Source organism: Loxodonta africana, chromosome 18 (assembly GCF_030014295.1).
Source record: "Loxodonta africana isolate mLoxAfr1 chromosome 18, mLoxAfr1.hap2, whole genome shotgun sequence".
NCBI classification, from domain to species: Eukaryota; Metazoa; Chordata; class Mammalia; order Proboscidea; family Elephantidae; genus Loxodonta; species Loxodonta africana.
In genome coordinates, this window is record NC_087359.1 from 26,576,812 (window position 1) to 26,601,302 (window position 24,491).

General features: G+C 36.2%; 1 protein-coding gene across 8 annotated transcripts in view; it reads right to left on the minus strand.

Annotated features, from left to right (window-relative positions):
* HELZ (helicase with zinc finger) overlaps positions 1-24,491 on the minus strand; it is a 193,575-nt gene that overhangs the window by 133,741 nt on the left and 35,343 nt on the right. For 3 of the 8 annotated variants that reach the window (XM_064270877.1, XM_064270875.1, XM_064270876.1), the window contains 7 exons: positions 12,962-13,086; positions 11,246-11,302; positions 6,906-6,957; positions 5,484-5,559; positions 2,635-2,833; positions 2,078-2,185; positions 813-1,110 (listed from right to left, as the gene is read on the minus strand). In XM_064270877.1, the coding sequence (XP_064126947.1) occupies positions 813-1,110; positions 2,078-2,185; positions 2,635-2,833; positions 5,484-5,559; positions 6,906-6,957; positions 11,246-11,302; positions 12,962-13,086 (915 nt within the window). Of the gene's footprint in view, positions 1-812; positions 1,111-2,077; positions 2,186-2,634; positions 2,834-5,483; positions 5,560-6,905; positions 6,958-11,245; positions 11,303-12,881; positions 13,087-14,169; positions 16,240-18,101; positions 18,654-24,491 lie in introns of those variants that run through there. The other 5 variants (XM_064270880.1, XM_064270878.1, XM_064270879.1 and 2 more) reach the window with 5 other exon arrangements.

The following is a 24,491-nucleotide window of genomic DNA, read 5'->3' on the forward strand; positions in this document are numbered from 1 at the left end:
GTACTGGTGCATAATGAAAATGACTTCCACACTATGGTTACTTATAGTCAATACAACAGCTAGTTCATACAGCTCTGCTACACAAAGTGTTTGTTAAATATATAAGTGTTAAATAAAATAAAACGCCTATAAATCTAACTAAGAGCCAAAGAAATGCAGGCTAACAAGCCATTTCCTCATCCTGTTGGGTCTTGGCATAAATTTTGGGTGTAGTCAATATGACAATGTACAAAGTAATTCATCAACTTTTACAGATGCTTACATGTCGCACTGAGATACCTCTTTCCAAGAGCACAGAGCAGGTCCTAATAAGGCACCCTGGTTTCCTTTACACTGGCGAATGTACAAAACTGACTTATAAAGGCTTTTATACAGGACTTTTCATTCAGAGCTAATGTTCTTATATCAGCAAAGTTAATATGAAAAGTAACAGGACCTGGAAACAGACATTGTCGTTGTAGTTATAATTACCATTAAAATGATATTCTACCCAAACTAACAATGAAAGGTGTTACTGTGTTAAAATCATCATACTTTGAAAATGAAGTTGGTAGATCACAGCAGACCCGATCATCTACTCATGCACGTCTGGGAAACCTCAAAGCAAGCTCTGCCTAATGACTGTATGATGATGTGAACCATTCTAAGGTTATTACATAGTAAATGAGTCAATTAACTTGGGATTTTTTCCTTTTTTTCATTCCCTCCCTATTCTTGGACTGCTTAGGGGCCGATACATATCTTTTAACATTAGGTTGCTATTAAAGTGCCTCTTAATACATCGTATCAGGGGAAAAAATTCTAAATCTTACCTTCTGTAGAAGCTGCATCAATCATTACTCTTTGCATGAGTACTGGTTCTAATCCAAAGTCGAAAACTATGGTTTGGCGAAAAGTTCCAAATATTTCTGTGTTAAATGCTATCCCGACTTTATACACGTAATGATCTAATCCATTTTGGGTCATCTTTCCTCCTATCCATTCTTGACAGTTTTCTGGGACTTCTTGTGATACCTGGGTAGTACTATCTCCGGCAGATATTGCAATGATACTAAAATGAGGACGATGAGCATCATAAAGCAACGCTACACGATACAGCATTCTTGCAGGCTACAAGGAAGTTAAAATAATTCATTGAGTACAAAGGGGGTGAAAATCCAATTGTAATTGGGCTCTTTAACGAAAATATTTCCATAAGGGACTTTTATTTTACCCATGCCTCTAAAATAATGTTAAAAATACAAGTTGTATGCATAAATCATTTTTTAAAAAATCAGAATGGTTAAGAAAAACCAGTTGTTATAGTGATATATTTATAACACATTACTAGCCTCCTTGCTTTCTGGGACATGGTCATCTTTTCTTGTGGCAAAAACTATCATCCTGAATGACTATAGACCTCTAACTTTCCATGCCTTAGCCTAAAAAAGTTTTATCTAGCCTCAGGAAGTCTTCATAGGGCAGTTACCTCAGAAGGCACTGGGTTGGGTTCAAGGCTGAAGCTAACAGTTCCCAGATTTTCATCCCGAGATACAAACGGTACAGTGGAAGAAATGCCGTTAAAAGGTACACAAAACATCCACTGCACGTGTTCACAGAAATTTTTGACTTAGTTTCCTTCTTAAATTGGAACATTATAATTTAAGATGGCAAACACTGCAGAAAATGTCTCTTGTACTAAAAATCCATTATTATAGAATTTATGATTTCATCAAATATAAAAACAAGATGTCATTATGTAAGCATCTTAGAACTGCCAGATTAAACAATTCAATTTTTAGTTATAGGCCATGAACCCCATCCTATGCTCCAAGTCTGGAAAACAATGTGACAAAAAACTCATTAATAAATAAATAAGTATCCTAAACAGCTACAAAGATCTTATGTCAAAGTCTAAAAAAAAACTGTCCTTTTAATGATCTGAAAGCAGAAATGCACTTTAGCAGAATAAGTACATAAAATGTACTTAGATTAAAACATTACCAATGCTCTTTTAACACAGAGCTTTAAAGGTCCAAAAAAGTTTACAGAAAATTGAACAACATTTACCATAATTTAATTGGCACCAAATTCGTACCTTACAAGTGAGAGCAAAGGTCCACGTCTGATGCGACTTTTTGGTGTTGACAGTGACCGACAGATCCGGATTATGTTCTACCTTTACTCCTTCTATACACTCACTGAGCTGAAAACAGAGAGTGATCAGTGTGAAGTTTTTACTGCGAAAAGCGCAAACAAAAACTATCAGCATGATAAACAGATGTCAACACTAAAGATGTGATGGACATGTTTGACAATGTATTTTATACACTCATTTTCAGCTATTTTTATAAGAAAAAAATAAATCTAAAACAAGAAACATTAAAAAATAAGTAACCCCCTCCCCAAATGAGTCAAAACACTCTGAATGAAGAGAAGTTAATTCAATAACTGCAAACCTCCAAGCAAATGGTTTAGTTCTGCTCTTTATTTTAACAAATGGGTCTACATTAGCTATTAAAAACACCATTTTACCAAGAATCAAGTTCTTCCTACACAGGATAAGAAAAGCAACCAAAACAGAGCACATAATAAAGTCAAGATTCAAGCAAGTTCATTGTTCAAAACAAACAAAATATAGTTTATTTTCCTCACCACTTTCTCTGGAGATAATGAATTCATCCACTTTTCTATCAAGGTTTCCATGTAACTGCCTGAGAGCTGTTTATTCTCATTTTGTTGTTTCAATTTTATCAACCGTGAAGCATATCTTTTCTGCCATTCTGCTAGTTCTTCCTGGGAATGTGCTGAAGTACACTGGGCACCATACCTACAGATTCCTTGCTCTAAAAATCTAAGTAGAATAGGAAAGACTGTTTTATCATGGGCTTTGCTGAACCATTTAAAAGATAAACTTCCAGCATTTTCCCTCTGATTCTTCCATAACAAAAGCAAAACATCATCTCCTGAAAAGTCCTATTTATTACACTGTAATGTACCAAAAAAAAAAAAAATTTTTTTTTTTTTTAATGTACCAAGGAGGGAGAAGTGGTTTAGAGAACATTTACAACAGTTAGTCAAGAACAACACTCCCCCATACCCACTGATTTCTTTCACTGGAATAACAGGATCCTAAAGCATAACATATTCATGACCCTCCCCCAAAATTGGCGTTGAAAAAGTACTCATCTTCCTTTGTGATATAACCAATCTATTAGACAACTGGAAACCCTGGTGTCGTAGTGGTTAAGAGCTACGGCTGCTAACCAAAAGGTCAGCAGTTCAAATCCACCAGGTACTCCTTGGAAACTCTATGTGGGCAGTTCTACTCTGTCCTATAGGGTCGCTATGAGTCAGAATCAACTCAACAGCAGTGGGTTGGGTTTGGTTTGGGTTATTAGACTATTCCTCTTAGAACAGAATTTTTCTAAAGCAACACTGACATCAAGTGGCTTAGCTGCTCAAACACAGGTATACTCTACTTCCCAAAATGATATAACCTACAGAAAATTTTCTATATACTGGAAATTTTATTCTGAAAAAAAAAATTTACTATATCATTCAATTGTCATTTTTTTAACATTTCTACTTTAAATCTTCAAACTTAATGCTTTCATCCCTTTCTATATTACTATTACCTATATTTCATTGAAAATACTGGACTATATTAAATGTTTGAAATTTTAAATAAATTTAGAGTAAAAGTTTTATGTTACAAAGCCATGGTTTATTAGTCAACTGTTTGATGAATAAATTCATAAATTTTCATTTTATAGGATACAGAGCTAATTATTTCTCAAAGCTCAGGAAATGTGTTCAACTTGGTGGTCAAAAACAGATAAAAATAAAGGATTTTAATCAATAATTTAAAAAATTTAATACCCTTATAACTAGGGGACAAAAGTTTTTAAAATCAATGAAAACAATAAATTGTGAAAGATCCCGAAAGATAAAATTAAACTCTAAATTGCAAAACTAAAATGAGAGATGTTATATTAAAGACAACTTTTCAATTGGAAAAAATATGGATAGTAAGAAATACAAAATGAACCACAGCACAACATAAATTATCAAATGAGTCACCATACTTGAAAACATGAGTGTTTTTAAAGCTTTTCCTGATGATTCACAAAGTCTTGAAGTTAAATTACACTCTTTATTAAGTTCTCTTGTACTTCAGAAAACATTCAAAGTCAAGTTTTTACGTTTCTCTTATGTACGTCTTAACAAGCCAAATATTTGTCCTTCTATTGCATTGCTTTAAATTACTTCCCAAAAAATTAAAGGTTTTATATTCTAACATGGACAGTAAATTTTCTCATATTTCCTTATCACAGGATTGTGTTCTACCTCTCCAACAAGATAGGAAAAAAGAAAATAATTTTTTTTACCAGGATTTTCAAATTTTACCAGTTTCCTCGTTTCTCCTACAAAATCAAATTGAACATCTTGACTTTTCAGTCATCAAAACTACATATCAAGTTTCCTTAACTATCAAATGTAACTAGAGTAATAACAACATATATCAGAAACCCCACTAGTTACTGTTTCTTATAAAAAGAACTGAAAAGCTCATCTTTTTCAATGTGACCTTGCTAATTCTTTCCACATTAATACATAATTATTACATTTTAAAAGTTAGCCATTCAGACATAAATTATTCATGAATTTTCCATCAGGATCACATGAAGATAATATTATTTTCTTTTTTTCAGAAAACATACTAAAATAATTTAACATTATTTTATGTACGAAGCCTGGCAGCGTGGTGGTCATGAGCACAGCTGCTACCCAAAAGGTCGGCAGCTCAAACACACCAGGCGCTCCTTGAAAACTCTATGAGGCAGTTCTACTCTGTCCTATAGGGTTGCTATGAGTTGGAAGTGACTTGACAGCACCTGACAACAACAACAACAACGTTTTATGTATAAGGTAATTTCAATTTTGATCACCATAACCTAGGTAAATTTCACATAAACTAGAGACCAGCAATTCAGTTCAGCCATAATAAAAAAATTGGTATTATAAAAGACTTCTAAACAAAGTCTTAATAACCTCCATCTAGGCCACTGTTGTTTGTTAATTATAAGAAAGCTCATTAATACGGTTTTGACTTTTGACTTTTATTATTTAATGATAATGACCAGATGGCTTCTGTTTTAAACTGAAAATAAACTATTTTACTCATCTTACAGTTTATTTTTCCTTCCTTCACATATTAAAAAAACCAAATCCACCGCCATCGAGTCGATTCCGATCATAGTGACCCCACAAGGTTTCCAAGGCTATAAATCTCTACAGAAACAGACTGCCACATCTTTCTCCCTAGATGCCGCTGGTAGTTTTGAACCACTGACTTTTTGGCTAGCGGTCAATCACTTTTACCACTGTACCACCAAGGTTCCATAGTGAATTTGAATTAACTACTTTTCAAAAAGTAAAGGAAAATTATCTATCCTTTGAACAAAGACGTGTCATTGGTTTAAGAAAAAAATTCACGTTACCTTTTACACAAAGTATATTCCTCGCTGCTTGTGATTCCCCTAGGTGGTGGGCGGAAATGCCAACCATTACAAGATCCTAGAGAGTAATCAGGATATAGTCTTATCATTTGAGGCTTGCTAGTGATTTGGATATTTTAATGTGTAAGAAATAGTATAATGCCTCCACACACATCATTCCAGATGATATAAAAAAAGGACATGACATACTTGCCCCTACCAAAAAAAGTCATCTAACAATCAAGTTAAATCAATTAAATATTTGAAACTTAGAAATCACTGAAGAAGCAGTTACCCAGCAGTTAAATGAAGGTCATAACCCTGACTCTATCCCAGCAACTGGTGGACATACTTCCACAGCAGTCTCTTCCCTGACAACTGAAGGGGTAATGTCAGCATGCCTGTCATTTCTTAAGCATTGTATGTGTCTCTACTAGGAACCTCTTAAGGAATAAAAAAATTATTGTATCCTGGAAGAAAACCTTGTATAATTCCAATACCAAATAAGAAGAAATCCCACGTTATCATCCATGTTCCTTATGATTTGTCTGACACAAGTTTATTGTAAAAAGTACTCCTTTTTGATAACTGTTAAATAAACTTCAAAAAGTTGAAATCTGAGACTAGAGCTAAAAAATGATGTTTGTTTACTTCTGAATACTATAGGCTTTGATTTGTTTGTATAACAGTTTCCAAATAAGCCCAGGAAAATAAATATGGGCTAAGAGAGAAAAAAGCCTAGTGCTATAAAGCCTGAGCAAGGACAAGTTTTCAGAAACCTCACAGTCATTTCCTATTTTCTCACAAGTCACTGTGGAAAAAGAAAAAAAGATATTCAGCTTTACTCTTCAACTTTTATTTGCTGTGTGACTCTGGGCAAATTACTGGACCTTAGCAAGTGTCAGCTTCATCACTTATAATAAGATGGAGAACAGGTCTAAGAAACCAGGCACATTTACGTGAAAGCCACTACGGCATTTAGCAAGCACTCAATGAATGTTGGTCTCTCTTCCTTTCCCCCAGCAAGAGAAGGGAAGATCATGAACTTTAACTGTAACAGGAACAACTCAGCTTACAGACCGGAACTTCAAAAAGTTGTACTAGCCCGGGATAAAAGAGATGAGAAAGTATTCTTCCTCTACAGATTGCTGAGGACAGAGTTTAAATGTAGTCTTACATGGAGGCAAGATGAAGTAGATGACGTCTAAGTGCCTACTACCTCCATTACTCCTTTATTCTCTGAAAAAGGGCCAATACGAAAATTGTTTTCATCTGCACCTTATTTCTTAAAACTATTTTTTTAATATTCTCTCCTATCTCCATTTATATCTTCTCTAACTCTGTACATTTCCTCCCAGTAGTAACCAGTTAAAAAGCAGAGCCTGAAATCACAGCTACAAAAAGTTACACAGAGTTTGTACGTACCCTCTTCTAAGTCTTCCACGTGATATCCAGAGAGGACGTTACTCGTTGCTGTCTGCAATTTTTCAAATGAAACACATTTTTAAAATCAGAACTACTGTTGCTGATGCTGAATTTAACTTGGACATTTTCAACATAAAAAAAAAAACAAACTGTGGCGTATGCATACTTAGAAAATTTTAATGAACATAAATTTGTTGCAAATGATTTTTTTTTTTTGCTCTTGGGTTTATGTTATACTATAGTTAAATATGGAAAACAGAAACTTGTGTACCCCTCGATAAAAAACTGAAAGAGATCCCCTACATAAAAATCACCTGGTAAGAGAAAAGGCATCTATAGTCCCCAGTCCTGAACCCTATAAAGGTAGCACCTTCCACCCATTTTTCTTCCACTCTTTCCTCTTCAGAACACCTAGAGAATGACTGACTAGACAGGTGCCTTTTCTCATCCAGAGAATGGGGGGGCACCAGCGTTTCAGGGCCTGGGAGCACTTCCTACCAAGTCCCCCTCACTCTGGAATTAATGCTTTGCCCACAATGGGGCCCACTGCTGGGGATCCACTCAGTCTAACTTCCTGGTTTTCTCAACTCCCTCATTACAGACGAATCCTTGGTCTGCCCCTTCGGCTCTAACTTTGCCCTAAGCTCCATACCCAGCCCCCCATTTCAGCTGAGTGCTGGCTATAGCACTTTAAATGCTGGGTTATTCTTAGGATGCAGGGCTATTGTTAACAACAGCCTGTAAATTCCTTTATGCATTCTCCCACAAAGCAGAGTATCTAGCACGTAAAAGGTGCTCAGAAAATGTTTACTGAATGCATGAATATTCCCCAAGTTTTTTTTTACTTCAAACACAGGATGCCTAAAACAGAAGGGATCAACTTTACCCCAGACCTGGTTCTCCTCCACTGATCTTTATCTCAAATTAATGGATTTATCTTCCCCAAAGATAGCCAGGCTAAAATTTTCTAAGTCATCTTTAACTCTTCCCTCTTCTCTCCTATCTGTCTCCTACTCTCTACTCCCACTGCCACAGTGCTGGTTTGGTCCTTATTACCATGTGTCTTATCTAACCCTGAACCAGCCGGCTTGGTACCAAGTCACCTCCGGGTGGTTTGATTAGCTGGCCCCATCCTTTAAAACTCAGTTCCCACACTCCTGCTTCCCTGGTTCCCTGTCCCACCCCCAGAGTGTTAATCCTTCCTTCCCCTACTTGTACTTCCACTACAGCACTTACTGGCTACAGGCTGGGCTACGGTCAGCATTAGCTACGTGCATGTCTGACTGTCCCACCAGACTGCTTTTCACTGACATCAGTCTCATCTTTCCAAAACCCACAGAACCTTGCATAGCACAGGAGCTCAGGAAATGTTGAACCGAATATAATATAAATGCTATTGGGGTATAACTGAAACGAACTATACATCGTTCAGCTCGAACTAAATCTCTGTAACATTGTTTCTACAGGAAAACCTTCTGATTCTCCCTCAAACTACCTACCAGTAAATTGCTAAAACATAACCCATTCTTTTCGTAAAATGAGGTACTGAATATAAGAATATATAAGCTAACATATCAGGAGTAACTGTTCATGTTACAAGGATTCTATACCTCGCTAAAGAGATTCGTTAAAATATCTCTTTAAATTCTAAAGCAAAGTCTAAGTGTCATAGTCCCACACTAGCCCTTAAAATATGATTACATTTACATAAATACGAAAGCTAAAAATTCACTTCAAGTATGAAAAGCTTAAAGTATCTCTTCTTAAAAACTTCGGGAAATAAATTTAACCAGTCTTCAAGGGAAAAAAATGGGAATAAAATGTTTGGCTCAGAAAATAAAGCCTCAAACATTTGTAATTGCTGGAAGAGAAAAACACATTTATGTTTTGCAAGGGCAGCATGCGAGCCCATCAGCGAATGTGCTGAGTGTCCGTGCTGACACTGCAGTTCTCAGGCTGGTGGGCATCTGGCTACAGCACACCCTCCTCAGAAGGGAAATCTGTGTCTAGGCTGACTATTTGGCTACTGTGGTTTTTAGGTTGCAAGGTGATTTTTTTTGTTTGCATGTTTGAGTTTTTTCTGTTTAGTTCTGAACTGAAGGCAGTATCAATTAGCTTATGTTCTTCCATTTTACTGATGCCATCAAGGAAAGTGGCCAAACATCATACTGTTAGAATTCTCATAAATTCACAGTCAAATCTATTTATTAAGATACTTTATATTTTACCAAATGATAATTAATGATTTTATTAATCAGCCTTTTCTTCCATGTCTTTATCCTAATCCAGTAGAGTTCACAAGTTAAATGCTAGCTCAGCTCAATCTTTAACAAATTGTTACTATTTTTAAATGTGTCACATACAATAATAAACAGAAGTGGTATTGTTTGTTAGCTTTTTCTAGATGGATTTTTTTTTTTTAATAATACTAGTTCACTAACAAAAAAGAAACCTATTCTGGCTACAGAAAAAGGAAATCACTAACAAAACTTAAGTCACTTCTTCCAAAAGCATAGTCACAAAGTAAGAATCAAGTGATATTTCTGCCCTTGTTGTTGTTAGGTGATGTTAAGTGGGTTCTGACTCATAGCGACTCTACACACAACAGAATGAAACAATGCCCGGTCCTGCACCATCCTCACAATCGTTGCTATGATTGAGCCCATTGTTGCAACCACTGCAACGCTAGAAATATAAAAAACAAGATTTTTGAATTGTTTGTGACGATCAGATGTAAAGGTAATAATTCAACTAATTCAATAAAAGAGAAGAACAAAGCCAAAATCTCAATAAAATGAAAGGTCATTTTATTTTATATTCCATAAAAAATTGTCTAAAAACATTCATAATTATCTTCCTTCACTCCTTTGAAATTAAAGACTACGTATATGTAAGAAAGGAAATAGCTTTGAAGTTAAATAGAGCTTACTGGTCCTCAGTAAATCACAATACCCATACTTTAAAAAAAAAAAAAAAAACTCATAGTAGCAAAACAAAGTGGCTTTGTCCAGCTTGTGTAGTAATCCACAGCGGCCGTCTCCTTCGCTCACTTGTCTGCTGGTGCGGGCTGTGAGGTATTAGATTTGGAATGAGAATGCACTTGACAGGAGGTCAGGTCTGCGCCCCCGGATCACCGCCTGCCCCTCACCGCCTGCCTGCAGTGCTCTCTCTCCTCCCTCTCCGAAGGACACACCTTCTCAACTCTCAGCTCTTGGCTTAGCTGTCCCGGTCCTGACCACCCAATTCAAAGTTATTTTTCTATCGCAGAAAGCTTTTGACCTTCCTAACGCTTACCTCAATTTGAATTATGCCTTTAGTTGTTTATTTGTTGTCTGACTCCTCCTCAAGATTCTAAGTTCCCAGAGGACAAGGACCAAGGGTGTCTCGTTCAGTGCTGTAGCTCAGAATTGAGCACATAGTACGTGCTCAATTCTTAAATAAATAAACCAATTAATCAATCAACTACTTTACACGGGCACCCATTTGTAATAAAAGCCGACAAAAGGGTATTTTCAAAATAGGACATCTAAACAAAAATATGTGTATAAGCCTGTATGAGGTATAGAAACTTCAGACTTACAAATCTATGGGCCTTTATAGGCTTCTGTTGTCCCTGCCTTCCATGTGCCCAAGTGCGGCACTGGAGCACATGATTTCCAACTCCTAAAAACTGCCCTCAATCAAACTTTCTTTAGTTAATTTAAAAAATATAGAAGGCTTGTGGAGTAGCTCATATCTAATGACAGCAATTTTCTAATAGCCACAAGTAGTTAATAACCAAAGTTTCCCAACCATCCATTTGTTGGCCAGAGATAACTAACAAGAATTAGGAACAGTGTGAGTAGCAAGCTCCTTTAAAAAATCATCTACATGAGACCAAATGGTCAAAAATTACTCTAAAGCAAAGACGAAAAGGTAAGGGGGCAGGGAAACTACAGTACTAGAAATGGTACAACCAGAATGGAGTGAATGAGAATGATGACTCACTGTGAAAAAACGTAACCAATATCACTGAATAATTTGTGTAGAAACTGTTAAATGGGAACCTAATTTGCTGTGGAACTTTGCTGTTTACCTTAAACACAATGAAATATTATTAAAAAAAAAAAAAAATTAGGGGCAGAAAACCTGAGATGTAGAGGAGACATGAGAAGAGCAAAGTTCCCAGGATGGGACCAACCTGCGTTCAGGAAAAGGTCAGGAAGTTCTCACTACCCTCCCCCGCCATAGCCATGCCTTCTTGGTTGGTGCCACAATGATTTTCCAAATTTTAATAGAGAACGCTTACTAGGCAGATTGAGGTAAACTCTTTCCAAACAGATGCACTGAAATAGTCTTACCTCTGTTTCTGTGAGAAGTGTTTTTAGTCTTGTTAAATCTTTTGTTACCATCCCATTCTGAATGGATGAATAAAAAAAGAGAAAAACCCATCAGTATATTAGTTTACTACTGGAGACTTACCTCAATTCCTCAGCTGTTTCTGAAGTTTGTAAAAAACAATGCTATCTCTACTACCATCCCTACTATCATTAACAGTGATAATAAATCTACTCATGTATAAAAAAAAGTTAAAGATTAACAGGACAAACTATACAGTGTACCTTTTCTGATAAGTAAAAACACTCATTCACCTTACATAAGAGTTGAAAATTAATTCAACAAATAATCACAACTGATATCACTGTAGAACAAGACAGGATAAGTGAAGAGAAAAAAAAAACCTAAAACTTTTTGTAACCTTTTTTCCCTAAGACTGATGGGTTTATATTTGCAAAATGATGAATTCAAATAGTTAACCATGACGCAGAGAGACTCACAAAAAAGGAGTATAGCACTTTAAAGATGTTCATTAATAAAGTTTTGAAGGAAAATATACAAAATATTTATTTTTTTGAAATTCATATTTCACTTGAGATTTAAAAGCAATTCTTATTAGTTTTAAATTTAAAAACCCAACAGATAAAATTGTAATATGCTTACCAGTTATAGAAAAGTCCTTAAGGATAGAATTATCTTAACAAAGAAAAGATATAGTCTTTACCATCTATCTAGAACTAAGTATCTAATTTTACTATACTGTATTAATAATACATTTTAGCTTTTAAATTCGTTTGTAAGTTAGTGAAATCAAGACATTACTAAACCAATCAAACAATTCTCTACACAATAATCCCTTAGAAGATGACTAAATTACCCTTTGAGATGAATCAACATATTATACTCAGCAAATATAACAGGTATTTTACTAATTTCCACATTTTTGACCAAATGTTTATCTGCAGTAAAAACACAAGTTAGATCTACATTTTCACAATTTAGATCAATTCAGAATAACAGGCAGTTAATGCTGTATAGCAAAGTCTATAGACACATTACTTCCTTGCCTTCACTGTTTTTCATGATGATTCCCAAAAAATATCGGCAAACTTAATGACAGTTACCAACTGGTGAAAAAGGTTGTAATATCTATTTTCTACCAGCTTCTGTAAATTACCAACTCTAAAATTCCAAAAAGTATTCTTTCAATTATCTCAAAAAAAAAAAAAAAACCTCTAGAAAATTAAATGCTGTACTTAAAAAATTATCCCAAATTTGGATAGAACTATGTAGATAAGTAATTCCATCAGAATTACTGGTCATGAATGTTAACTTATGGGAATATCATCTTCAGAAACAAAAGCAATTCTTAGTTTAAATATATTTAAAACATTATATGAAATAAATGGCTGAATTTCAGAATCCTGTAAGATCATATCCATATTAGTAAAGCTGAAAATATTTTCAAGCTCTATTAAATTATATCTTTAAAGATCATTGAATTATTTGAAATACCTTCAGATTTTTTTAAAGTCCCTGTAATTCCCACAAACTACAAGAATCCAGTGGTTAAATATCTGTTTGTTAATGAGAAATGAGTATCTCAAGACACTCAAGTACTTTGATTTCTAACAGGAGGAGCTAAGAGGAAAAACGCACACTATCTTTTCCCACAGTATGTCTAAGGAGTCCATTATGAATCCATTTTCAGGCATGCAAAATAGAACTCATCAATGTACCAGGGACTCTCCTGTCAGTGACTTGGCAAGAATGCTGGACACAGGCTGGAGCTTTCCTTTCAGCTGCATGCAGCAAAGCACTGCCCGAAAGGCACCGTCTCCCTTCACCAATCCTTCTCCCAACACTGTCGGGAAAGAACAGCCACCATTAACCACATGATCTTCAATACATGTTTTTTTTAATTATAATATTAGCACATTATCACAAGTAGGCTTCTTATATGCTAAAAGAACACAAGTCCTAGAGGAAAGCAATGGTGTTTCAGTTCTGCTCAAGACAGGCACCGGCCAAGAAATAACATGGGGCAATCACCATAGCTAAGCCACTACAGCCCGGGAGGATCACACCACAATCACAGGGAAAAGAGTTCATCTTAAAGCTCTCTTTAAGCTACGATTTCTGGGTAAATGAGTGCTTTTAAACTGCAGAGACACCAGCTGAAGGAAGTTCCTACATTTCTGACAGTGACACGTGAGGCCCTGTGCCATTAAGATGTATAAGAATAAACTGCAAATCTCATCATTAGATATTCCTAAACGATTAAGAACTGGCCTTTACCAAAACCTGTAAGATTAAGAATCCAATTGTTTAATGACCACAGAAAATTGCTAATCAAATTGTTTGCAAGTATTTGCAGATTTAATTTAATACAACCACAGGGAGCACGTTTCTACCGATACAGAATATACTAATGTTTATGTCATATCATTTGAGACAATTTCTCACAGCTACTGCTAATGGTTCAACTAGGACAGCAATCTGTATCCTTCTTGTTACTAGTAAGTCCAAGATTCTGTTATTAGTTTATACACACTTTAACTTCCTTTGCAAGAAAACAAATTGCTGAAAGAAAACATTTTGGAAATTGCATTTTTTTCCTAATTATTTCCAAGGAGACGTTTCTTTTAAGCATCATTATAACATTTTGCATATTTAAAGTCCACTGGGTCTGTTTATATCATCTTGTTGTAATGAATATACTCTCTCATTATGTTGTTCAATTTTTTTTTAATCACACAAATATTATAGCAACATTAATAAAATCCTACATAAAAGTTCACCATAAGCTCACCATTCAACTAAACTTTTCACTTATTCATGTTCTCTTCCAATTTTTATCAATACTTAATGTCTTAGTTATTTAGCATTGCTATAACAGAAATACCACAAGTAGATAACTTTAAAAAAGAGAAATTTATTTCCTCACAGTAAAGTAGGCTAGAAGTCCAAATTCAAGGCATCAGCTCCAGGGGAAGGCTTTCTCCCTGTGAGCTCTGGAGGAAAGTCCTTGTCCTCAATCTTCCCCTCATCTGGGAGCTTCACTGCACAGGAACCCCAGGTCCAAAGGACGCAGTCTGCTCCCGGCACTGCTGTTGGTGGTATGAGGTCCCCATATCTCTCTGCTCGCTTCTCTCTTTTATATCCCAAAAGAAATGGGCTCAAGGCACAATCCAATCCTGTGGACTGAGTGCTGCCTCATCAACACAACTGCCACCCATCCCCCTTCATTAACATCATAACCCAGTGCCTTCGACCCTATAGGACATCATAACATCATAGAGGCTGGATTTACAACACATAGGAAAATAACATCAGATGACAAAATGGTGGACAATCACAAAATACCAGGAATCATGGCCCAGCCAAACTGATACACACATTTTTGGGGAACACAATTCAATCCATGACACTTAATTTTTACATGATTGTAACTGATATAAACGTAACAGTTTGTATTCTGCTTTCCTTTGCTCCACACATACCATATTTTCCATGTTATTAGAGTGTTTGTATCTGTCATGTTATTGGCTATATAATATCTCATCAAGTGGATACATCTACTTTATTTAACCATTCCTTGTTCCAGACTAATTCTGATTTTTAACTATTAAAAATAACATTGCAATAAACATCTTCATTGTTGTTAACTGCCGTCAAGTCAGCAACCCTATGCACAACAGAAAACACTGCCCAGCCCTGCACCATCCTCACAATCATTGCTGTGTTTGCGTCCACTGTTGCAGCCACCTTGTCAATCCATCTCGTCAAGTGTCTTCCTTTTTTTTGCTGACCCACTACCTTACCAAGCATGATGTCCTTCTCCAGGGACTGGCCCCTCCTGATAACATGTACAAAGTACTGAGACAAAGTCTCACCATCCTCGCTTCCAAAGAGCACTCTGGATATAGTTCTTCCGAGACAGATTTGTTCGTTCTTCTGGCAGTCCATGGTATATTCAATATTCTTCACCAACACCATAATTCAAAGGTATCAATTCTTCTTCTTCATTTATATATCCTTTATTGAATCAGATTACTAAATTGAAAGTTGTGGACTCTCTGTATTTAAGAAGGTTTTATTCCATTACTTTTAGTTGGGGCCAACCTCTTGTCTCATTCCATTAATGTTACAGATCACTCATCTATTCAATTGTCACTGGATAGTTCTAATAAGTGAATAATTCCAATAAAGTATCATTAAGAATATCTTGAGCATCTTATATAATTCCACAGTAAGCCCACATCTCCCTCAGATTTTATGATTCCTAAAACTATTCAAGTATGCCCTTGGTAAGTTATTTATCTCTCTGGCCCTCAGTTTGGTCATCTGTAAAACAGAAACATGTATAAATTTGCTGTAAGGTTCAAACAAGGTAACACAAGTGAAATGTTTTGAAGAAAAATGACAGTTCTTACTAAGGTCTAGATCACTTACATTTGCTAAGCCTGTTTCCTTTCCTGGAAAATGGAGGTGACAGTAGCTACCTCATCAGGTTGTGGTAAAGATTAATTGTGTTAATTATATAAAGTATCTTGCACAGTTTTCTGCATAAATAAGCGTTCCCTAGATGTCACCTTCCTCCTCTAAAAATTATAAAGAAGTACTGAGAACTGCTAAGGAACTATCTATCCTAGTTCCTTTTCAGTAACTGGGATATTAAGAAACTAGCTGTCACAAGCTGAAAATGTTCAGGGGAATGAAAAAACTCTTAAGAATAAATCAACCTCAGATGATTATGGCAGGCTTAAAGAGTATTAAATCACAAAATATTTTACAAACACCTTTCACAGATCTTTGTTTTTGTATAAGGTATTTGCTGAATTTTATTTTGCAGGTTTTTCCATTTCACTGGTGTTTGAATGTCTCAATATTTGTCAAAATTATGTTTCCCTTTTCTTTCTCTCTTTTAGACAAGAAGGAGTACTGATGTACTTTCTTCCAAATGTTGCCTTTAAATGCAATTCAGTTTATGTCTTGGAGGATCCCACATGAAGAACTATGGCAAAAAAAAAAAAACAGTCAACATTTATAGATGAAAAGCTCTCCTGCTATTGTCCCATATAACAAAATTAAATTGCAATGCTGCCAATCTGGTCCCTTATTCTCTTTAGTCTTTAGAAAAAGCACAAAAGAAAACAAAGCATGGTCTAGGGCATTATTAAACTTGTCTCAGGTGTAATAATTAAACTTGCCAAAAAAGATGACATTAAAAATATAATCTAATCTTGAGCAATTATAAAAAAGAGTTACAGTTCCTTGCAGATAAATTCTCTTCCCACTAAGTATCTGTGAAATTCTACTGTGAGCATACAACTTTTTCCAACTGAATTGCTGCTTTCTGTCCCCTAGGAGTTACAAAGGTGAAAGTCTACAAACTTTAGCTGTGTTGTTGCATTCAATCAAGTCTCTATCCTCATTCATTCTTTAATTTGTGTAATACTTTCTAACACTCAAAACTTAAATGTCTTACTTGGAGCATTTTGAATCAGAAACTGAGTGTTATTAAAGGAGTATTCATTCAACTCTTTCAACAAAAATAGACTTTGTTAGGATATATGGTATAGGATTTGATGGCCTGGAGCTATCAAAAGAAGAGAAGATTAATAATTAAAATATAATTCTCCTTACTTATTCTCCTTGCAACAAGAAAGGTAATCTTGAAACAAGCTTAAAAACCAACAAAACCGAACCCAGTGCCATCGAGTTGATTCCGACTCATAGTGACCCTATAGGACAGACTAGATCTGCCCCACAGACTTTCCAAGAAGCGCCTGGCGGATTTGAACTGCCGACCCTTTGGTTTGCAGCCATAGCATTTAACCACTATGCCACCAGGGTTTCCTTGAAACAAGCTTAAAGAACACTAAATGTTTAGTACTGTTCAGTAGTTCTTCAATAACACGACTGTATCAGGTATTTCTTTTACCAGATCCTTATAAAAATAATAATAGCTATTCCTAAAGTCTCTTATGGAAGTTTAGCCTAGGGCAAATCAAAATATTTTTCCAAAAATACTACAAAAGATTTTTTTAATTATTATAAAAATTAAATCCTTTAGTCACCAATAAAGGGAGAGCATTCATCACTTGGATGTAATCGTACTCTAAGGACACTGAGTGTGTGATTATATTAACTTTTTCTTACATTTCAATAACCATTTTATTAGTGACAGAAGAATCCCCACTAGCATTTACATAGTGCAAAAAGGCTCTTGTTTCTGGGTGCCATCGAGATGATTCAGACACACAGTGACCCCACGTTACTATCCCCAAAATCTGATGTAACAATTATTCTTCACATAGCAAAAAAACTAACGAGATGAAAATTCCTTCGTGTTATAATTCATACTGATTTTACTAGCTTTTTATTAGAGTATTACGATTAAAACATTAGATTATAAACTCATCTGCCAAATCGTATTTAAGAATTATATTACAAAGTAATACAAATATTTCTAAGGTGCAATGTGCAAACAAAATTTAATTTTTTATCATTAATTTGATTCAGATTTGGCAAATATTTTGGTTGATTCCATATGAGCATAAGGGCTGAAAGGGGCAACAGAGAAAGATGTTTATAAATAATTTCACAGAAAAAAAAATTTACGCCAATAAAAGATAATTAACTTTCTAAATGGATTAAGTTAATGTTATAACCTGCTGGTACAGCATACAGAAAATACTTAAATGATTGGGTTATTTTTTAAGCTAACGGCAGCTTCATAAACAGTAATACTTTTTTCTTTTTAACTGTGCTTTAAGTGAAAGTTTACAATTCAAGTCAGTTTCTCATACAAAAATTTATACACCCACTGTTATGTGACCCTAGTTGCTCTCCCTACAATGTGACAGCACATACCTCCTCTCCACTCTGTATTTCCCATGTCCATTCAACCAGCTCCTGTCCCCTTCTGCCTCCTCATCTCACCTCTGGGCAGGAGCTGCCCATTCGGTCTCCTGTATCGACTTCAGCCAAGAAGCACACTCTTCACCAGTATCATTTTATAGTCCAGTCTAATCTTTGTCTGGAGAGTTGGCTTCAGGAATGGTTTTAGTTCTGGGCTAACAGAGTCTGGGGACCATATCTTCTCAGGTCCCTCCAGTCTCAGCCAGACCATTATATCTGGTTTTTTTACTAGAATTTCAGTTCTGCACCCCACTTTTCTCTCGCTCCATCAGGAACTCTCTGTTGTATTATTCCCTGTCAGGGCAGTCATTGGTGGTAGCCAGGCACCATCTAATTCTTCCAGTCTCAGGCTGATAGAGTCTTTGGTTTATGTAGCCCTTTCTGTCTCTTGGGCTCATATTTCCCATGTCTTTGCTGTTCTTCATTCTCCTTTCTTCCAGGTGGTTTCGGACCAATTGATGCATATTAGATGGCCACTTGCTAAAACAGTAATACTTCTTTATACTAATAAAAGTAACAATGCGTTAAGATTTAAAGATTTATGCTAAGAGCTGAAAATGAATGTAGAGTTCTCTACTCATTTGTATGTTACAATTTCTACCCCTACCCACCTTTTCCAGCTTATTATCAAACAAGTACATTACTTGGATATTAATTTCTCAATATTTAAACTATGTGAATTCCTTGACTATCTCTTTTCCAAATATTAGAAGCATATAAAAGATCTTCTATGCCAAAACCTTTAAAAACTTGCAACCAATGTCACAAAACAATTTGTGTATAAATTTTTTAATGAGAAATGAATTTGGGCTATAAACTTTCACCTAAAGCACAATAAAAAGACTTAAAAAATAAAAACCTTTAAAGCCTTTGCAATGCATAACACACCAAATAACTGAATCAAAAATGAAAATAAATTCCCTTCCCAAATGTGCCATTTAATTTTTGGGAAAAAAAACCCCGCCTGTAATACAGATATATAGAAATATAGATACATATGCACCTCAACATAAAGAAAACAAAAATCCTCACAACTGGACCAACAGGCAACATCATGATAAACGGAGAAAAGATTGAAGTTGTCAAGGGTTTCATTTTACTTGGATCCACAATCAACAGCCACAGAATCAGCAGTCAAGAAATCAAGAGACGCACTGCATTGGGCAAATCTGCTGCAAAGGACCTCTTCAAAGTGTTGAAGAGCAAAGACGTCACCTTGAAGACTAAGGTACACCTGACCCAAGCCATGGTATTTTCAATCGCATCATATGCATGTGAAAGCTGGACAATGAATAAGGAAGACCGGAGAATTGATGCCTTTGAATTGTGGTGTTCTCAAAGAATATTGAATATACCATGGACCGCCAGAAGAATGAACAAATCTGTCTTGGAAGAAGTACAACCAGAATGCTCCTTAGAAGCAAAGATGGCGAGACTGCATCTTATATACTTTGGACATGTTGTCAGGGGGGATCAGTCTCTGGAGAAGGATATCATGCTTGGCAAAGTACAGCATCAGCGGAAAGAGGGAGACCCTCAACAAGGTGGACTGACACAGTGGCTGCAACAGTGGGCTCAAGCATAACAATGACTGTAGGGATGGCGCAGGACCCGGCCGTGTTTCGTTCTGTTGTGCATAGGGTCGCTATGAGTCGGAAGCGACTCGACGGCACCTAACAACAACATACACATAACACACACACATATATACGTGGAAGGCCTAAATCAAGTTTTTGTCAAAAGGTTAAATGTCTATTTGTTATAAGTATCAAAGAGTATATAACATAAACAAGAGTAAGAACACAGTAGCAAATCACTCACCAGTGTCCCTTTTGCCAAAACGATTTTTTTTTTTTATTTTGTTTTTTTTCCTATTTTCCTCTTTTCTTCCAATTGTAAGTAATAAATGCTTTTGGACATGTGGGCTTCAACTTTTTGGCATTTTACACCTTTCCTACCAAAGTCTTTTGCAGATAAAATGTTTCCTTTATGAAATGCATAGGGAAATGAAAAGCCCTAACAGGATTCAATGCTCCTAGGCCTCTTGAGTATTTCAACTCTAGCTTTAAGAATTATAATATACTTATTTTTTTTTAATCTCTGATACCTTGCTCCTTTCAATATCCGGTCCTTAATCTGGTCACAAGAATCTTCCTGATCTCTTTTACAATCTCCTTGGGTTTGCAAAGAGCTTTAAAGTTAAAATTCTATTGTTTACTTCTGGATGTAGCCTTTCCTTCAACTCCGGTTCACTATAAAAGATTCCTGGATTCTTCCTTCTATATATTCTCACACTGCGGAAACATACGTCATTTTTCATAGTTTATTTTCAGTGTCCTAGTTTAAATGTTAACACTAACTTTTTTAGTCTCTCAACTTCATTATTATGCAAACATAATTATACACAGTAAAAAGCTGACAACACAAGCATGAAAACAAACCTGAAACCCAATTCCCTACATCATAACATCACAAAAGATTTTTATTTCATTTACATGGCTGAAGAAACTTTTTACTTAAGGTGCTGTTAAAATACTTGTAAAAGTAAAATGTAATATTTGTGTGAGAGAGACAGGGGCTGTGTAAGAGAGAAAGTCTACTGCTTGTGGTACCTTTAACTTCCCCTTTAGAAAGAATCCTAATTTCAAAGATGTATTTGCTGTATAGCCATAGCAGAGTTAACCTCTGTTAACTGGTTCAATAAAAAGGTTAAGAAGCTTTTTCTCTAGAAGGGCCATTTAACTGTTTTTAAGTTATATCTGTTCAAATTTTTTATCTTATAACTGTGTTTTTTTAATCAATTTCAAAAGTCATCACCTCACCATCTCTGTTGTAAACATTCAAGGGAAATCCTGATTGTGGAAAAAAAGCAAGATTTTTTTTCAAATTCTCTGCTAAGGTACATCCTTACTTGTTTTGTTGTCCTTTGATGGTTATGAGGGAGGGGTGGGTGGGGATGGAAAAACACTAAGTACACAATAGATAAATGGTAACTGGTGACATCAAGTACATCATACATGAAGAAAGAAAAGACCTAAGTAGATGTCAGAAGAGATTCTGAAACTTGCTCTTGAACGCCAAGTAGTTAAAACAAAAGGAAAAATAATGAAGTAAAAGAGCTGAACAGAAGATTTCAAAGGGTAGCTTGAGGAGACAAAGTACGATGACATGTGCAAAGATTTGGAGATAGAAAACCAAAAGGGAAGAACATTCTTAGCATTTCTTAAGCCAAGAACTGAAGAAAAAATTCAAGCCTTGAGTTGCAATACTGAAGGATTCTACAGAGAAAATATTAAATTATGCAGGAAGCATCAAAAGAAGATGGAAGAAATACACAGAGTCACTATACCAAAAAGAGCTGGTCAATGTTCAATCATTTCAGGAAATAGCATATGATCAGGAGCCAAATGTAGTGAAGGACGAAGTCCAAGCTGCACTGAAGGCACTGGCGAAAAACATGGCTCCAAGAACTGACGGAATACCAATGAAGTTTCAACAAATGGACACAGTGCTGGATGTGCTCATTCATCTATGCCAACAGATTTGGAAGACAGCTACCTAGCCAACCAACTGGGAGAGATCCATACGTATGCCTATTCCCAAGAAAAATGATCCAACAGAATGAGGAAATTATCGAACAATACCATTAATATCACATGCAAACAAATTTTGCTGACGATCATTCAAAAGCGGCTGTAGCAGTGTATCGACAAGAAACTTCCAGAAATTCAAGCCAGATTCAGAAGAGGACATGGAACCAGGGATACCACTGCTGATGTGAGATGGATCCTAGATGAAAGTAGAGAATGCCGCAAAGATGTTTACCTGTGTTTTATGGACTATGCTAAGGCATTTGACTGTGTGGATCATAATAAATTATGGATAACATTGAGAGGAATGGGAATTCCAGAACACTTAATTGTTCTCATGAAGAACCTTTACATGGACCAATGAGTCAGTCATTCAAACAGAACAAGGGGATACTGCATGGTTTAAAGTCAGGAAAGGTGTGCGTCAGGGTTGTATCCTTTCACCATACCTATTCAATCCGTATGCTGAGCAAATACTGAGAAGTTGGACTATATGAAGAAGAACAGGCATCAGGATTGGAGGAAGACTCATAAACAACCTGCATTATGCAGATGACACAACCTTGCTTGCTGCAAGTGATTAGGGCTTGAAGCACTTACTGATGAAGATCAAAGACCACAGCCTTCAGTACAGATTACACTTCAACATAAAGAAAACAAAGATCCTCACAACTGGACCAATAAGCAACATCAAGATAAAGAGAGAAAAGATTGAAATTGTCAAGGATTTCATTTTACTTGGATCCACAATCAACACCTACGGAAGCAGCAGTCAAGAAATCAAAAGTCTCACTGCATTGGAAAAATCTACCGCAAAAGACCTCTTTAAAGTGTTGAAAAGCAAAGACGTCACCTTGAGAACTAAGGTTCGCCTGACCCAAGCCATGGTATTTTCAGTCCCTTCATATGCATGTGAAAGCCGAATGACCGAAGAATTGACCCCTTTGAATTGTGGTGTTGACGAAGAATATTGAATATACCATGGACTGACAAAAGAACAAACAAATCTGTCTTGAAAGAAGTACAACCAGAATGTTCCTTAAAAAGGGAGGCAAGGCTACATCTCACATACTTTGGACATGTTATCAGGAGGGATCAGTCCCTGTAGGACACCATGCTTGGTAAAGAAGAGGGTCAGGGAAAAAGAGGAACACCCTCAACGAGATGTACTGACACAGTGGCTACAACAACAGGCTCAAGGACAGCAACAATTGTGAGGATGGCACAGGACAGGACAGTGTTTCAGTCAGAACCCACTGGATAGCACTTCACAACTCTGGTGAAGGGTAAGATAGTACAGAATACTGGGGAAGCCATACAGTTTATACAAGGCAAGGTCATGTAAGCTCCATAGACACATCCAAACTCCCAGAGGGCCAAATTACTGGGCTGAGAGCTGTGGGGACCATGGTTTGGGGCAACATCTAGCTCAACTGGCATAACATAGTTTATAAAGAAAATGTTCTACATTCTACTTCGGTGAGTGGTGTCTGGGGTCTTAAAAGCTTGTGAGCGGCCGTCTAAGATACTCCACTGGTCTTGCCCCTTCGGAAGCATGGGAGAATGAAGAAAACTAAAGACACAAGAGAAAGGTTACCCCAAAGGACTAATGGACCACAACTACCATGGCCTCCACCAGACTGAGTCCAGTACAACTAGATGGTGTCTGGCTACCACTACTGACTCTTCTAATAGGGATCACAATAGAAGGTCCCAAACAGAGCTGGATAAAAACACAGAACAAAATTCTAACTCACAAAAAAAGACCGGACTTACTGGCCTGACATAGACTGGAAAAACCCCCAAACTATGGCCCCTGGACACCCTTTTAGCTCAGTAATGAAGTCACTCCTGAGGTTCACCCTTTAGCCAAAGATTAGACGGGCCCATAAAACAAAACAAGACTTAAACGGGCATACCAGCCCAGGGGCAAGCACTGGAAGGCAGAAAGGGACAGGAAAGCTGGTCATACGGAATCCAAGGTTGAGAAAGGAGAGTGCTGACATGTCGTGGGGTTGGTAACCAATGTCACAAGACAATATGTATACTAAGCTAGTTTGTTCTGTAAACCTTCATCTAAAGTACAATGTTAATTTGCTTACTCTCTTTGCTACTTTTCTATTTTCCTTCCCCTAAGGGTAGTGTTCTGTTTCCAGGTGTCCACAATAATCCTTAATTTCAGTTCCCTCTTTGGCATCGTTATTTCCTGGAATTTTACAAGGCAAGCTACTACTCATTTTAAATCTTTTGTGTATAAATATAATTTCAGTTAATATGAAATTAAAGCTACGAAATACTTATTCCATGAGTCAAAAACAACATGTAACTGGTGAACTCCATCGCTCCTGACAGCAGTTGAAACCCTGCATAAATCAGCAAATGCCTAGAGCAGATGATCAGTCATAAAACCATGATGAGACTCTTGCAACTGAGTTCACACAAGTTCAAAGACTACTGCTTATTTAAGCATCTATTCATGCAAAAAAGATAGTGTACATATTTAGAGGATAACAGTCTTCAAACTTAACTGGAATATTGTATCAACATTCACTTCTCTGATTTATAGTCTGTCCCGAAATAATTTAACTTTTTATTCCTATCAACTTAAATCTAAGACCTTCATTTAAAAGTTAAGGTAACTAAATATAAAGAATAACAAATTTTTTTTAATGATATTGGAATATATTCCCATTTAAAAAGACTGTTAAAGACCCACATTCTTGTCCCCACTCCACTAATATTATCTAAGTGA